Below are 16,404 nucleotides of genomic sequence, written 5' to 3'. Positions count from 1 at the left end.
GGTCAATCCCTCTATTCGTTGGTAAAAGAGTAGCCCAAGAATTGGCGGTGGGTAGGGATGACTAGCTGCCTTCCCTCTGGTCTTAAACTACTAAATTAAGGACGGCTAGCACAGATAGTTCTCGTATAACTTTGCTCAAAATTCATAAATAAAGGAATAAAACAATACTACTTTCTTTTTCACGTCATAGCAAAATATAATATTTTGCACTTTACTTCAAAGTTCATTAGAGTTAAGTAAAATATTAGTGTGTGTTATGTTTTTCTTATAGCAAACCCACATCGGGATATCTGCTGTGTCGATCAAGGGGGATCGAACCTCTGATTTTAGCGTTTTAAATCCAATGACTTACCGCTGTCCCAGCAGGGGATTTAAAATAATAGGAATGTATAAGGGTAGGAATAGAATATTTTGATCCATGAAGTTTCAAAAGATTTTTTAACGCTGAAGTGTTAAAAAGACTTCTGTTCTAACGCTAAGTTATAGCTCAGTTGGAAGAAAATTGGTTTAAAAGTACTAACAAGGCTCAAAAATTTCAGGTTGAAACCCTGAACGAGTCAGAATTTAAGAAATCGTAGATAAAAATTAACGCTAAGATTAATTATTGTGAAGCGCAAACGTGAACAATATGCTATCTGCGAAGTGACCACCATCAGTTTGGAAACCCGATTTTTAGCGTCATAAGTCTGCTGAGTTCCCACAGAGCTTTAGGGGAGCATAGAAATTTGAAACAGTGAATTAAAAGTAAGTGATTTTTTAAGATTACTTCAGAGTTTCTAGATATTATCCACAAAGTTCCAGATGTCTGTGAGATATTTCAACCAATGAATAACTTATAAAATGGTTTTGATTTGAACAGATTAATTCTGAAGATACTTATATTTATTTGTCTATACTTCTTTGAACTATTATATTTAGATTTGAGATGCTTGAAAATGGTCGAGGTGGAAGTGGTGATAGCTGTAGTCAAAACACACAGTTTGATATTTTATCATTTGAGAACCACTTGCTGGAGGTTGTTGAAGAACTGAGGTTAAAACGAGTAAGTTATTGTTTGAGTAGAAGCCTTATTCTAAAATAACTGAAAAGTAGTTTTCATGTAATTTGTTGTAATAATATAGCAGATCTATGAAGTATAATGTTTGTTGTTGTTGTTGGTTTATTTGCTGTGTAATAATTCAACAATGTGACTTCAAGCGTAACAGCGTGATTTCTTGTATTGCTAATAACATACGAGTCTGTCTGAAACAAATCTCAAATAATCATTACAGAAGCAAATTATTTTTATGAGGAAATACAAAAGTGATATCAATCAGTTTGTATTCAGTGGGGTTTTAAATACTTAAATATAGAATTATCAGGATACTTTTATTAAAATAAATTACTTTAAAAGAATATGAAGTGTAAAACATTATGGATAACTTGTTCTTGAATCTAACATAGCAAAATTAGAGGGGTGAATAAATTATATTAACATTATTTTAAATTTACAAATCAGCAAGAATCACATCTGATATAAGGCTGCAATGAAAAAGAATGTACCAGCAGTACATTTCAGCATTGCGTTATTGTGTCTGAGTAATGTGTGTAATAACCTTTTTTCAGTGCAAGATATTCATGTACTCAGATCACAAAAATGTGTTTAAATTGAAGAATCAGAATTTCTAACAGGAGATATCCCTTGTACTTATTAGTTGTGTAAAACAAATTAATATAAACTAACTGGGAGTGGCATAACCATCCAGAAAGAAATAAACAAATAATTGTACCCCAACCATTTCAGTATATTGAATATGTAAGAAGTAAAAATCTGCAAACATAAAAGTTGGTATCTAATGCCAAATGGTGTGTTTGTGTTTTCTTAGAGAAAAGCTACATTGGACTACTATCTGCTGAGCCCAGCAAGGGGAATTGAACCCCTGATTTTAGCGTTGCAAATCGGTAGAGTTACCACTGTACTAGCGGGGGTCAACGCTAAATGGAGATTTTTGACCTTGTTATGGTAAAGATAGAGTCAAATATTATAATAGTGCTTAAATGGCCACAATCCACAATGAAACAAGATGTATACAATTTACTTTATTTTTGTAGATATAGCAGATGCAGTTAGTTTAAGGGAAAGCTTGATAAATGCTTGAATGATGAGGATTGGCTTTGAGTTTTTGGTGTTTAGTTTAATTCAGTGGATGGGATGATTTAGATGGACCAAAAGATCTCTTTTTATCCTTTAATGATATATTAACTTCTAAATATGTATGCTACACATACATTTATAACTCCTTAATGCAGATACTACACAGTGAAAAAGGAACTGCTTGCAAGTGCAGTAAAACCTGTCTAAGGCGGAATCGCACGGGACCGAATAAAATTTCTGGCTTAGACAGTGAACATGCATAACTTTAATTATACAGGGTGTTCGGAAAGTCACTCTGCAGTTTTATCTATTAATAAATATATAAATGCACAGTGACTTTCCGAACACCCTGTATATAATTTTTGAGCAGAACGTTATACTTGCTTGACTCAAGGGAAATAAGACATTTGTTAATAAAGTTATTATACTGTTTATGCTATATTTATTAGAATAAGAACAAAAATAGACATTCAAAATATACATAAGTACACAAAGTCTTAATCAAATTTATTTGAAGAAAGTGTCCAATTTCAACTGTTTCGTTTTTGTAATGGGATAAACCGGCTTGTACAGGTTTCCACCCTGTGGAGTTTCCGGCTTAGACAAGTTTTACTATATATCATCCATGAAAGATTGATGACCCTACCTCTGAGGTAGAAAGCTCAGTGGCTTGTGAGTTTTAAACATTGAGAAGGAATTACTTTACCATTGTAGCATAACATTGCAGGTTTATGAATGTTGTAACACTCTGTTTGGGCTCATGGCTATGCAGTTAGACCTTGATTCATTGAATGATCCAACCATAAACACAACATGGTAGTTAAAGCCGTGTCTACCAAAGTAATATTAAACAATGTGGTAGGAGATTCCATAAGCATAATTATTGCTTCAAGAGTTTGGTAAGAGCATGATCTAGCATGGGTGCTCTTTAACCTGCAACAAGATGAAGCATGGCTAGCAGAGGCTGAAGAATATAAAGAGTGGCTTTTTTATGACATTAACTGGTGGAGTAAATGTTGTTTGGTGTGTACTACCCAGAGGAAACAACTACTTATGGAGAGACTACAGCAGAAAATAGCCTTGGATATTGCTGGTCTTCTCCTGGAAACTGAATGAGATGATCATTATATTTGCTGGCTTTCACTGACTATGTCCCTGAGCATTGGGTTATACTCCAGTATGTTGCTATATCGGTAAAACACTGGATATCCAAATTTGGCACTTCTGAAGAAATTCATACAGATCGGTTAAATGATATCAATAGTTAGATATATTTTAAGTTCTGTAAAGTGTTTGTGTGTGATGGAATTGCATAGTGTCTTATCACCTTGAATCTGATGGTTTAGCATAATGGATAATACACACTACCAAGTGGAAGCTTGTAGAATTTGTTAATTCCAAGATAACCAGCTGAGACAAATGCATCTTTATTTTTGTCACATAACAGAACAGAGATCAACATGTTTTTTGCTGAAATACACACATTTAAATGGGATACACTGCTGCCTATAATAAATATGATATATGGTTCATTCTCTAAAGCATGTTTGTCACAATGCCAATAAGAATATGTGAAGTGGTTAAAGTCTTTGTTGATTCATACACATTTGTTTGAATGCCTAGAGACAGGAAATGCCACAATATTTCATAAGAGGTGAAACAATAAAACAGTTAAAGAATAAATATTCCAGCATGAAAACTGGGTATAGGTTTTGTAAATGTCAGTAACATGGAAGCAATTCTGCTGTAGCTAAATGTGTTATTATCTCACACTCCAACAAATTACTCCATTAGCATACATCTTAAAGTGGTCACATGACACATATAAGCACATGGAACATGTCAACAAACTCACACCATCTGTTAATAATACAATTTTCCTGCACTGATTACACCAGGAATCATAAGTGGAGATAAACAAGTCAGATGATGATGTCAGTATTGTTTGTCTTCTCAACTCTGTGTTTCTGACTATACAGTGTAAGTTAGATGAAAAATAATACAGAGAAGAGACACAAAATATCTCTGGTGGTTAACTGATGATTGCCTCTTGATTGGTGTGGCTGGAATAAACTGCCAGACAAGTTGTTAGGGTACTAGTATGAATTTGTTTAAAGTTAATACTTCCTTGTAAACAGAAATTGTGGCTTTGATTAGAGAAACCTTTGTCCTTATGTGAAAGATAATGATGTATTTTTTGTTGTTGTTTTTCACATTATTTTCAAAAGGCTTGACTGGTTTGTTCAGAAATGCATCAAGGTTTTGTTGTTCAACGGAACACATTGTGTTTTCTTGGAATTTGTAACAGCAATTTTCTTTTCCAGGTTATCAATGGTGGATTTGCAAAAGTCTTGCATGAGTTTTGTAAGTGTATGTGAGGTGTAATGAAGAGTTTTCTTCCATTGTGAACAAAACAATTTGTTTTTACCTCCTATTGTAATTGGTGGATTTAAAGTAAGGGATTTTGGTATAGTTTAAAAGAAAAGAGTTTTGCAGTATTCCTGCTTCTTGACACTGAGCATTCTGTGGGAAATTTTGGTTTGCTCTTAATTATGTGGATATTAATTTTTGGAGGCTCAGTAGAAAAGTTCATAGAATAAATGTGGATATACCACAAAGGCTAGACAATATTTACACAGATTTTTTTAAAGGAGATCAATGAAGAAATATGAAGGCCATTTAATTTAATTTGGTAAAGCAGTAGATTTGAGATGTGAAAAAGCTCCTGTAGCAGATGCTATTTTCAAATATCATGATAAAAATTACCATGAAATTATGGGCCATAAGCTTTATTTCTGTAAAGGAAAATATTTAAGAGAACCTGATTAAAGAAGCTATATAGAATAATTTAGTAAAATATAGTATCATCAAAGGAAGTCAATATCAAATCGTTTAAGAGACATTCTTTCTTATTGATCTGTACTTCTTTTTAGAATGTTATTTATTATATAGATGATGGTAAAGGGTGGACTTGGAGTATCTTGATTTTAATAATCTTTACTTTTAGTAAAGTACACACAGAACAAAACTAAAAAAAAATCATATAGGTAGGGGTTTGGAAAGGACTGTACTTAAGTGAAATGAAGAATAATTGGATAAGAGAAAGTAAATAATGGTTATTAATAGAGTCCAGTCAAACTGTACCCTTGTTACTTACAGTAGAGTTGCTGAACGCAACAGACCTCTGCTTTTTTGTATTTGTACTAATGGTGATGATATGAACATAATAATTATATTAGTAAACTTTACTGCCTACATTCATTAGATCAACTGGTAAGATAGTTCTTTAGTTAAAGGAAGTGCTGCAAGGTAATGCATTTGGGTTATTGTAATTTGAGTCACACATTTAATTAATATCCATGAAAAACAACTCAGTAGTGTGACTAAAGAAAAGGATCTTTGCATAATAATGTTGCTAGTAAAAAAGTAACTATATTTCGGGGAATGTATATAAACTTGTGTATCACAAGCCAAGAGCTGTCTTTATATCTAAACAAAACATTGTATAGGGCTTGCCTGGAATATATATATTATGTACATTTTTGGTCTCCTTAGCTAAGAAATTATATTGACTTAATTTGAAAGAGTTCAAAGGAAGATTAATATAAGATGACTCTAGGGTTAGAATTGTTATTTCCTGTGTTGTCTGTCAGTCAATCAGTAGACTCTAAAATATTGTCACTTAAAGGATGCTTAATAGTGTAATATGTACTGTCATGATATTAGTACAACACATACATGCCATGAATTTTGAGCAGAATTATGCACTCTGTAAATTACAACACTGGATGATATATAAACTTCAAAAGCAACAAATAATAACTATTTGTTACCCTTAATTTTGATTTTATTTACTCTTCAAGCAGAACAATTTTGAGGATCTTGCACAAATGCTTCTATTCTTATAGGAATAGTGAAAGGTTTATTAATGTATTGCTTCAGGAGTAAATTGGGATAAAAAGTGATTTTATTAGAGTTTATGATATTATCCAGGAGATCACTAGTGTACTAAACCTTTTCATGTCTCTTATTTCTTTGTGTTTTATTCTGAAGTACTAGGAAAACAATAGGAGGAGAACACATAAGTTTAAATATTTTTTAATAAATTACTTGGGTCCAATTATTTTAATGGCAGGTTTATTAGCTTGTGGATTGAATTATCATTGGCAGTAGTGGAAAATAAAACTGAAGTTTAAGACAAAAGTTGATGACTTCCTGAAAGTAAAGGATTGATTTACATTTTAAATTTTTATTAGGGCTGTGGTGTTTATAGGGGAGATGACTTAAAGAAAAAAATTCTTGTTGTGGATTTTATTACCCTTAGTATTGCAAAGGGCTCTCGCTAAAATGTTCTGCATTTACTAAGTTGTATCTTTTATGATATTAATTGTTTAGTGTTTGCTCTTAAATAACAAAAACAAAAAATTATATCTAATATTTTGGGAAATTTTTCTGTCATTCAGCATCATCTTAGCCATTTATATATTTTTATTTTAAACACATCTACCCACAAACTCTATCCATCTATAATTATTGGATCTCCTTTGTTTCTTCCCTTTTCAGGTAACTTTGAAATACCATTTAGTAAACAGCTTTATCTGCAAGCACCAACTGAACTTTTGATGCATATGTAATAAATATTTTAATACAGTTTTCATTAGTGGCTTGAAAAAGCAATCTCTTAGTCATCTTTCATATGTTAATCACAAGTTTTAACATATGATTTTGAAACTTGTAATTGTATTCTGAAGGTGTACATTTATGGATACAGTGGAAACTTGTGCTCATGCTTAATTGAATTTTGAAGTGATTTTTTTCCTTAGAAATTAGTCACTGAAAATGAACAAAAAATACAGTTGCTTGTGGAAGAGAAGCACAACCTGGAAAGAAAGCAAGTCAGTATTTTTTCACTTACGGTATTAATACTAAATTATATTTATGAATATTAAAGATTCATGAAATGTATTACTTCAAGTATAAAACTCGTAAAGGTTTGGAAAGATACACTGCAGAGTAATACTGAATTCCACTAAAATTATCTGACTCCATGCTAAGATGTAAATGGACTGGACATAAAGTGTAATACATTATAAAAACACTCTTTTGTTAATATGAATCAACAGTGGGCCCAGCATGGCGAAGCATGTTAAGGCGTGCATCTCATAATCTGAGGGTCGCAGGTTCGCATCCCCGTCACGCCAAACATGCTCGCCCTTTCAGCCGTGGGGGCGTTATAATGTGACGGTCAATCCCACTATTCATTGGTGAAAGAGACCCCCAAGAGTTGGCGGTGGTTGTTGATGACTAGCTGCCTTCCCTCTAGTCTTACACTGCTAATTTAGGGGCGACTAGCACAGATAGCCCTCAAGTAGCTTTGTGTGAAATTCAAAAACAAACAAACAAAACAGTCAACAGTGTGTGTATTTTATCTTATGAATGATAGTTTGGATATACCAGACTGTTCAGTGTAAGTTATTATTTACTTTATTCAGTGAGTTAATATTTAATGATTATTTAGTTCTCATTGTAGAATTGTTGAAAGTTAATTCTTTTAGGAGCATTCGTTATGAAAAATTTTGTTACAAAATTCTGTACAAGTAATATGTTGTGCACGTAGTTTAGTTGTTGTCCTTGGCTTTTGACATCATCTTACTCAAAGCTTCTGAGTTTCTGAGTTATATGTAATATTGCAGTTACTAGATGGCTAGATATTTTTAGATTTCTGTTTTGTGTGTTATAAATACATGCAGATACAGGGAAGAAACTAAGTAAGTTAGTGAAATTAAAAATTGAAAAAGTGACTCCAGATTGCATAATTGTCAGTTAGCCATTTAGGGGTGATTTTTAAAGTGAAGCTTTCACAACTTGTATTGTGACAATGTAGATATAGAGGAATAATTCGTATCAATTGGGTTCTAAAGTAACTAAACCAGCTTGTGTGGACTTTTGACAAAAAAAGAAAAAAGGAGGGAATTATTTAAAGTTCTAGATTCAACTACAGTAATCAGTAGTGTAACACGTTTTTTTGACATACAATTAATTTGTTTTGAAGGTAAATATACTATTTTACAAGTGGATTGTGTGTTGTTCATTTATTGTTGGAATTTATTGCCAACAATAAGAGACACCAACTATACAAATTTGTGACAGATGGACAGCCACCTTTGTTGAACCTATGATGGGCACAGCAAAGATATCCCATTGTGCAGGTTTTTGTCTAATAACAACAAAGAGCATCAAAATAAACCCTTTAAAGCCATTACAAGGATTGATACTGAATAACCCTCTCAGAAAAAAAATGCATGAAATACTGTAAAACTAAAACAGAGAAAATCATCCTCACAGGGTTAAAACACATCATATGATAAACTTTCTTAAAACATTGGATAAAATAAAGCAAATCCTTGTTATAAAACACAATAAAGTGTGATTAAAATATACAATAATTATTTTCTTTTTTAATAACTACAACACAATATACATTCAGAAATACATTTAGAAAAAGAAAGAAGAAAAGAAAGATATTGCAAAGATACAGATACAATATACAGTATGATCACTTGAATAAATAAAGAATCTGCAAAAGATATTTACTTACCCAGGAACAAGCATTTGGCTTCACTTGGTTTGCCTTAATCCCATCAGAAGTTCCTTGAATACAGTGGTTGTCTTCCAGTTGTCAACCCATGTAATTAGTTTTGGCTAGAACTCTTTTCATCTCTGCAATTCGACCTACAAGCAATGCTTCTCATCTTCAAGCTGCAATGAAAATGAAGCTCTATGTAGCAATCAATTATTTTCCTTGTTGCAGAAGGCCTCAGCTTTCATCCGTTTGGCAGTTGCTTGTGTATGCAAATATGTTTTCATGCAGGCTAGTTAGTGATCACTTTAGGTGTATTTGAGGTTGCTTCTGTGATTGTACCTGGAACTATTTGAATGCCATTGAGGTAGAGATTCCTTGCTGGATAAATGGTTCACTAATTGACATTGTTACTTCTGAACTTATGTAAACCTACATTGTCAGGTGGCTTGTTTATATCACTATGGTTGTTATTATAATGTTGCATGTTGTGATTGTGAGTTCTGAGAGAGTGGCTATCATCTGTGGATCTGTCTAGCCCTAGCCAACCCCCAGAGCGTGGTTTAGTCTTGATAGCATCCTAGCTCTAGAAATGATTTATTTTGTTTAGGGATATGATGTTCCATCATTTGTTACCATCAGTGTTTGAATACATTTCAACAGGATAGTGCTTCTTCATTAACTAGATTGACTACACATTTATGAAGGGCAGTTCCATTAGAGTTGTCTGCTGCTGGGCTGCTTGAAGAGTCAATTCCTCTGAAGTCAACAATGTGATGGTCACTGCTTCTCAATCCATCACTGATACATATAGTGGAGTCTTGTATTGCAAAGAACCTAACTGGCTAAATGAGCTGCCCAACCCCATGAGCTTTCAGTATCAATCAGACAACAAATGTTGATGAGCAATACATCTTAATCCATAAACTTTGCCATGGTGAACAACAGGTTAGCACCAGCAATCCAAAGATTAGCCATTTATTCTATTTCATTTAGGAAGTCCTAAATGTACTAGTCTTTATTTAAGTGATGTCCTCTGATGCAGCATAAAAATTCTCAAGGTAAGCAGGCCATTAATATGGATATCCACTAGTTGATTAAAAAATAAATAGCTGGAATGATCAAGCATTCAATCTTTAGTAGAAGAAGTCCAGACTGAAAACTTGAGGTCAAATGAATTCCAGTTGTTTATAAAATCAGCTAAGTGTGAAGCTGCAGATATGGTTGTAACTCCCAATTATAAATCATGATATGTTCTAAAACTACTGTTAGAAGTAGGATATCAAAATTATACCTTGGAAAGCAAAATTTCTTCTACTTTTGAGTGCACTTATGTCTCATTGGCTTCATTGTATCTCCACTTGACCAATACCCATAATCATGTTGCTTTCTCTGGTTTGTAACAGACAACAAACAACATGACTTACATTTCAACCCAGTTATATTCCCTTTGCTACCATCTGGTTATTGCATGAACAGAGCTCAGGCTCAATAAGAAAGGAAACGAATCAAGAATGAAAAACTGGTCTCTACATACATAAGCTGACTTGGGTTTGGTGGTGCCAACTGTTACTTTTTGACCATTATAATCTACCAACACATATATATTGTCTCTCATTAGAGATTGTCTTCTACTTACGAGTTTGGTAATAGTTTGGTATTTGTCACTTACAAAGTGGTGTAAGGATGGTGAAAGATATTTACTCATTGCATAGCACCTAACATGAAGCATGGGAGGGAGGCTGTGTTATGGTTTGGGAGTGGTTTTCTTCTGAGAGCAACAGGAGATATTTGAAAGATAGATGGAATAATGGTCCAGCACAAGTTCCATCAGATATTGATCTGTCATGGTATAGTCACTGATTTGCATATTATTGGTAAAGGATACTACTGCCAAGAAGATAATGACCCCAAACATTTATCCAACCTATGCAGAAGTCACTTAGCTGGGAAATAAGCTGCTGAAGTCATTCAAATGATGCAATGCCCCTCTTTTTCATAGCCCCAATTTTAACCTAATTGATCAGATTTGGGATTTCATAGATCAGAAACTCGACAAATCAAAAGTTACTTCCAAAGAAACTTTATGGGAGATAACAGACATGTGAAGTAATTAAATGTGTTGCAACAATGCCTGAAAAACTGTCTGCAATTATGAAAGCAAAAATGGGAATATACAGAATTGTAACTCTTTGCTGAACATAAACATTACCATTGAGTTTCTGTTGTATTAAATATTAAAGTTACTAAAATTTTGCCATTTTGACTTTTTTTAATTTCTATAATTCTTGAAAGTAGTCTGAAATCTAATTTTTGACTTTGTCCTTCATCTTTTACAAAATACTGTACATATGCATAGGCTCACATAAAAATAAATATTTCAACTTACTGTATAATATAATAATAAACAGTTGAATTTTAAAGACTTAAAATGATATAAAATTAATACATAACATTATACAATGTAATATTTGCTCAATAGTTATGATTAATTGAAATATATATGTAGGGCCTGCCTGATAAAAACTTTTTCTTGCTTTAATAATATTACAGTTTCTTTGTATCCACCCACCTTAATTTTTCTTTTGGCTTCTTTCTTTTGTGTAATTTAGCTCAGGTAGTTACGTTTGTTTTTTTCTTGTAAATTTGTATTTCTCAGATTGTCTGATGAGGTAACTACTCCAGAACAGCTAAAATCATAAAATCATCTTTCATAAATACAGCTACAGTGAAAAGTTGTCATTTTCATGCCTACCATAATTCCATATATTACCTTATTTCATAATAACATTTTAACTGATGGATTCTAAACCTAGCTAATGAAAGCTGTGTTGTACACGCTCACTGCAGGTACTGAATTCTGAATTTTAGCATTATAAACCACCAAGTTTCCTGCAAAATACTGGGAGGGCGCTTTTACATGATACAATTAACTATAAACACATAATTGACAAACTTAGCATTAGGTTTGTTAGCTTGAGAAAACTCATAACTTATATAATGAACTGGAGATTGTGAAGCCAAGTAACAACTGTATCTGCTTAGTTCTTCATTCTGTGTATTTCTAAATTAATATCAAGATTTTAATCTGTGTGAAAATATTTTAATACACAGAAAAATACAAATAATCATAAAGTTATGTTAATCAGTTATTCAAAATCTATATTCAAATGTTAACAGGAGGAAACAGAAAAACATCATTATCAGAAGCTAGAAGAAATGGACAGAGAAACTAGAGATGTGAAAAAATCGTTTGAAGATCAACTTTATCATTTTAAGGAAGAGAAAGTATAGTTTACTTTTATGTTGTGGTACTTGTGCTAAATATTGACTATATAAAGTTAGATACTTATGTTTGAAATATTAACAGCAAACATGTATCTCAGAAGCTGCAATGATTGCTAGTAGAGTTTTTTGCACTTTAGAAGTATTAATGGTTTTAGGTGCTTCATCTTTTATTGTTTAACTAAACCACATTTGGTATTCTATTAGCTCAATGTAAAGTACACTTTGCACATATTACAAAAACTAACTAATAAAAGCCAAAGGGGAAATTTATTTCACTAGAGATATTATTCAAAGATTGTTGAGATTCATATTAGTGTAAGTTGTTGTTTTGTGTAAGGGTATTGTACAGTTAACTCTTCAGTTGTATAAAATAAAAGATATATTTCAAAAAAGATATTATGATGGGTAACAAGTTGGTTGTACATTCAATTAGAAAATAGAAGCCTTATCAGTAAAAAGGATTGTTTATGGTAATGAATTATTTACTTAGTAATGTATTTAATCAACTGGACTCTCTAGAGGTATGTTCATACTGATTAAGTATAAAGAATGTTTTTGGTAATAAGATTAAACAGTGAATTGTGATCTAGACAGTAATATTCATGTCAGTAAAAGTATCATGTTAAATAATTAATTGATAAAAAAACTCTTAAGATTTATCAAAAAATAATTAATTAAAGAGATTGTTTGAAACTCTAAACCATAATTTTGTATTTCTCATTTTTGATAATATAGAGATGAACACTTTTTTATTTTCATTTGGTACCATTAAGGCTAAAAATAAAGCCACGATTGAGGTGCAAGAAAAAGAAATCACAAGGTTAAAAGAAGAAGCCAGAAGATCACAGGTAGAACTTTATTAATTTAATGTCTGTTCTTGTCTTTTCACATGAACAATTATGTTATTTGTGAAACTGATTGATTTGGAATTTTTGTTTGTTTGTTTTTATGACAAATATTTTTGTTAAAGTACGATTCTTTTATCTTAGATGTTCATATAAATGTAACAGGATCATCCACACACTCACATATATAGGTATGTATATACTATAAATGTTTGTATATACTATTGCATATTCTCTTTAATTAAATCGTATCTGCTGTTTGTTTTAAGATGCTCTAGCAAAGAGAAAGTATGCTCAGAATAACTATAACACTATGTAACACAAATTTTGTTCCTCGATAGTATGTGTTATTTCGTAATTGCCTATGTTGTAAAAGTACAGAAAATGGCCATTATTCCCTTCAAACTTTGCTTTTGTGACCTGGATAATGAAATTTAGAAATTAACCTATTTTCAATGTAAAAACGGGCAAATTTGCACATTTTCATTCATAGGTTCTGAATAAAACAGCATATAAATCAAGATTTACATGTATTTATACTAACGTTATACAAAAATGTTCAGAAGTGAGTAGTTTTTCAAGATTTGCGACTGTAATGTAAATCACTTTCACGTATCAGCCCCCAAATATAATGTTCCCATCATGTTTTCATTATACACTCTCAGGTCACAAAAGCAAAGTTAGAAGAAGAAAAATAGGTTTTTTCCATTTACTTGAGGCATAAGCAATTGGGAAATAACACTTCCTGCCCAGGAACAAGAAAAAGTGAAACATTTTGTTTAATAGTGTAATCACTGCTCATATAGTAGCTGTCTGCAGTTTGCTGTTGCAGAAAAATACCTAATTTCTTATTGGATGTCCTAGCTACAAGGGGTCTAAGTATGCTTATAATTCTTATCTCTTAACATCTACTTGCGTACAGCAGAATGAACATGGTAACATTATAAACACAAAGTAAGAAATGCTACAGCTTGGGTTGGTTTTCTTTGCATAAAAACAGTCTCGCAGTGATGGTAAATAGCTAATATATTTCATAAGTACTAGCTTTAACAGTGTACACTGAAGTTTATTGCTAGGAATGTAGAAAAGTAAAAGAAAATGTAATTTAAGGTCATTATGATTTAAGTTATATCTGAATAATATTTTAGTGAGTTCAAAACATAATCAAATATATTTTGTATATGTCTGTAGCCCCCACAGTTGTTTAAGGTGGGGTGAGAGGGGCAAAGGGCCTGATGAATTAAAGAATTGTTGACAAGGGTAGCAGATATAAGGGCCCCAGTTACCAGTTGTAGTTGTGTCACTGATATTGTTGTATATCCAGATAATGTACAACAATTTAAGTTCTGAATTGGATTCACATTTGCTGAGATCCTGTCCAATTTGTTAATATATTTATCTTGCTTTAATGTCCATTTTTTTCCTAAACCCTTAATGAAATGAGTTCGTAAGATTAATGCTTTTTTACATCTTTATGGTTCATTGTGTAATACTGAACATAATATGAAAAGAAGCATTAGTTAATTAAAAATAATTAGACATAGAACTAGCTTTCATGGATGATTTACTGTTTCACTGATTAGTGAATATTGATTATTGACTACAACAACACTAAAGTCAATAAATGAAATAGTCAGTGGACATTAACATTTTGAGAAACTTTTATAACACAAAACATTGTCACACACTTAGCCTCTCATTCAGAGATTTCATTACATTCTGAAAAATTAACATTTTTCTGCAACCATAAAATTCATGGTTACTGATTAAATGCTTGTTATGAGTATGATATCTAATTTTTATGTTAAAAGTGTATTGAGTGTTCATTACTCATATTGATTCTAGTATTGATAGGTTAATAAGTACAACAAAGTAACTTAAGAGAAAACATTAAATTCACTATACATACATGAGTAAATTACAACATGGTTTATTTTTATATACTTCAACAAGTGATATAGCACCATTTCACTTTGATTTCTGAACTGCTGTGAGTTAATACTCCACAGTCTTCATTTTCCAGAATGGAAAGATAATTTTTAAGTAAAATTACATGCTTTTAATACTATTATGAAATTATGGTAACGAAAAACATTAGTATACTATAACAAATATTTTATAATATTCTCAGATGAACAAACTGGAATTAGAGAACAAATTCAAGGAACAAGAAACTCGATTACAGATACAGCAGAACCGTTATGAAAATGTAACCCAACAGTTGAGCAGATTACATCAGCTTCAGAATCGACTGACTCAAAGTTGTCAAGAACTTGATGACACTCAACGATTACTGAAAGACAGTGGTATAATATATACTTTTTTAATGGTTTCATGTTATGAGCAAGCATAAGAATGAATATGACAGCCTTTGGCTTATTGAGTTATAATCTTGTAAATATCTAAAACTTTATTATCTAAATAAGGAAGAAGTTTAATGAAACCTTTTCATGAAATTATGGAATAAGACTTTATAAAGTTATTATGATATACAGTTTTGTCAGTATTCTGAGACAGTAAAAGCCCGCATTTAGCAAGCTTTTCTGAGACTTATCAGAATTTCTTATAATTTCCAAAACTTAGACTTCTAACAATCATTTTAACTTTAGTATTTATCTAATTACATAAAACGTAAATCCTAAGTCTTGTTTAGTTAAATTCACTCATTTAAAACATTTTACCTCTTACATCCTGTTCTTTAAGTCATAGTTAAGCCATTCTGTTGTAGGCTGGGTTTTAATGTAGACATTTGTACTATTGTTTTGTCAGAGGAAGTTCTAAATGCATGTGATAGGCATAGTTTGATAACTATAGAACCTTCTGAAAAGGTTGAGAAATTATTTGAATGGTTTAAAGCATGAGTTATAAAACATAACCTTTCTGAAAAGGTTGAGAAATTATTTGAATGGTTTAAAGCATGAGTTATAAGGAGTAGAATTTGTTTCATCAGTAATTGAATCATTCTAACAGTAGATTGAATTACATATTAAGTTGACAATTTTTTTATATGTCAGTTGTATGTTACTTAAGTTCTATGAATGTTGAGTTTGTGTTTCAACAAAATACTGGAGGTAAGAGAGTGTCTTATGTGTGAGAGAAGCCAGTAATTAATTGTATTAATTTTAAGTGTGAACTCAGGTTTATTAGTAAACATTATAATAAAAATAATTAGTTGAATCTGAAATTAAAGTAAGAAAAAACACCTTCATTAAGTGGACTGGACTTTGCATTGTATTTTCACTGAATAATTCTAAATAATCCTCCCATGCAATGTAAAGTAAACCGCTACTGTGATTCTTATAACCTCTTTTGTTTACCTCTAGCTCTCAGAAGCTGGTTAATTTACATTTTATTAAAAACAAGAAATTAAATCCTAAACTAATACAGCTGGTGCATTCTAAATAAAGTCTAACTTAAATTGTTACTTTCAAATTTCTTTTTCACTGTCTGTTTAAAATTATGTTACGGGCATACTTAACCCAAGTACATTGTGTCAAATAGTTTTATAACTAATTAAATGGAAATAATCTTGACAGAGTTTTATAGATTCACAAATT

At 31.6% G+C, this 16,404-nt stretch overlaps 1 protein-coding gene across 2 annotated transcripts in view; it reads left to right on the top strand.

The window, feature by feature from the left end:
• Positions 1-636: 636 nt before the first annotated feature.
• Positions 637-16,404, top strand: part of LOC143255997 (uncharacterized) — a 31,118-nt gene continuing 15,350 nt past the window's right edge. Inside the window, exons 1-6 of one of the 2 annotated variants that reach the window (XM_076512515.1) lie at positions 637-744; positions 919-1,042; positions 6,958-7,029; positions 11,895-12,002; positions 12,776-12,850; positions 14,979-15,153. In XM_076512515.1, coding sequence (XP_076368630.1) covers positions 926-1,042; positions 6,958-7,029; positions 11,895-12,002; positions 12,776-12,850; positions 14,979-15,153 — 547 coding nt within the window. In that variant the 5' untranslated portion in view covers positions 637-744; positions 919-925. The remainder of the gene's footprint in view (positions 745-918; positions 1,043-6,957; positions 7,030-11,894; positions 12,003-12,775; positions 12,851-14,978; positions 15,154-16,404) is intronic. The other variant, XM_076512516.1, reaches the window with a different exon arrangement.

The sequence above is a fragment of the Tachypleus tridentatus genome, chromosome 7 (genome assembly GCF_004210375.1).
Source record: "Tachypleus tridentatus isolate NWPU-2018 chromosome 7, ASM421037v1, whole genome shotgun sequence".
NCBI lineage: Eukaryota > Metazoa > Arthropoda > Merostomata > Xiphosura > Limulidae > Tachypleus > Tachypleus tridentatus.
The sequence above is the reverse complement of the archived record's forward strand: the minus strand, read 5'-3'. Positions and strand labels throughout refer to the sequence as shown.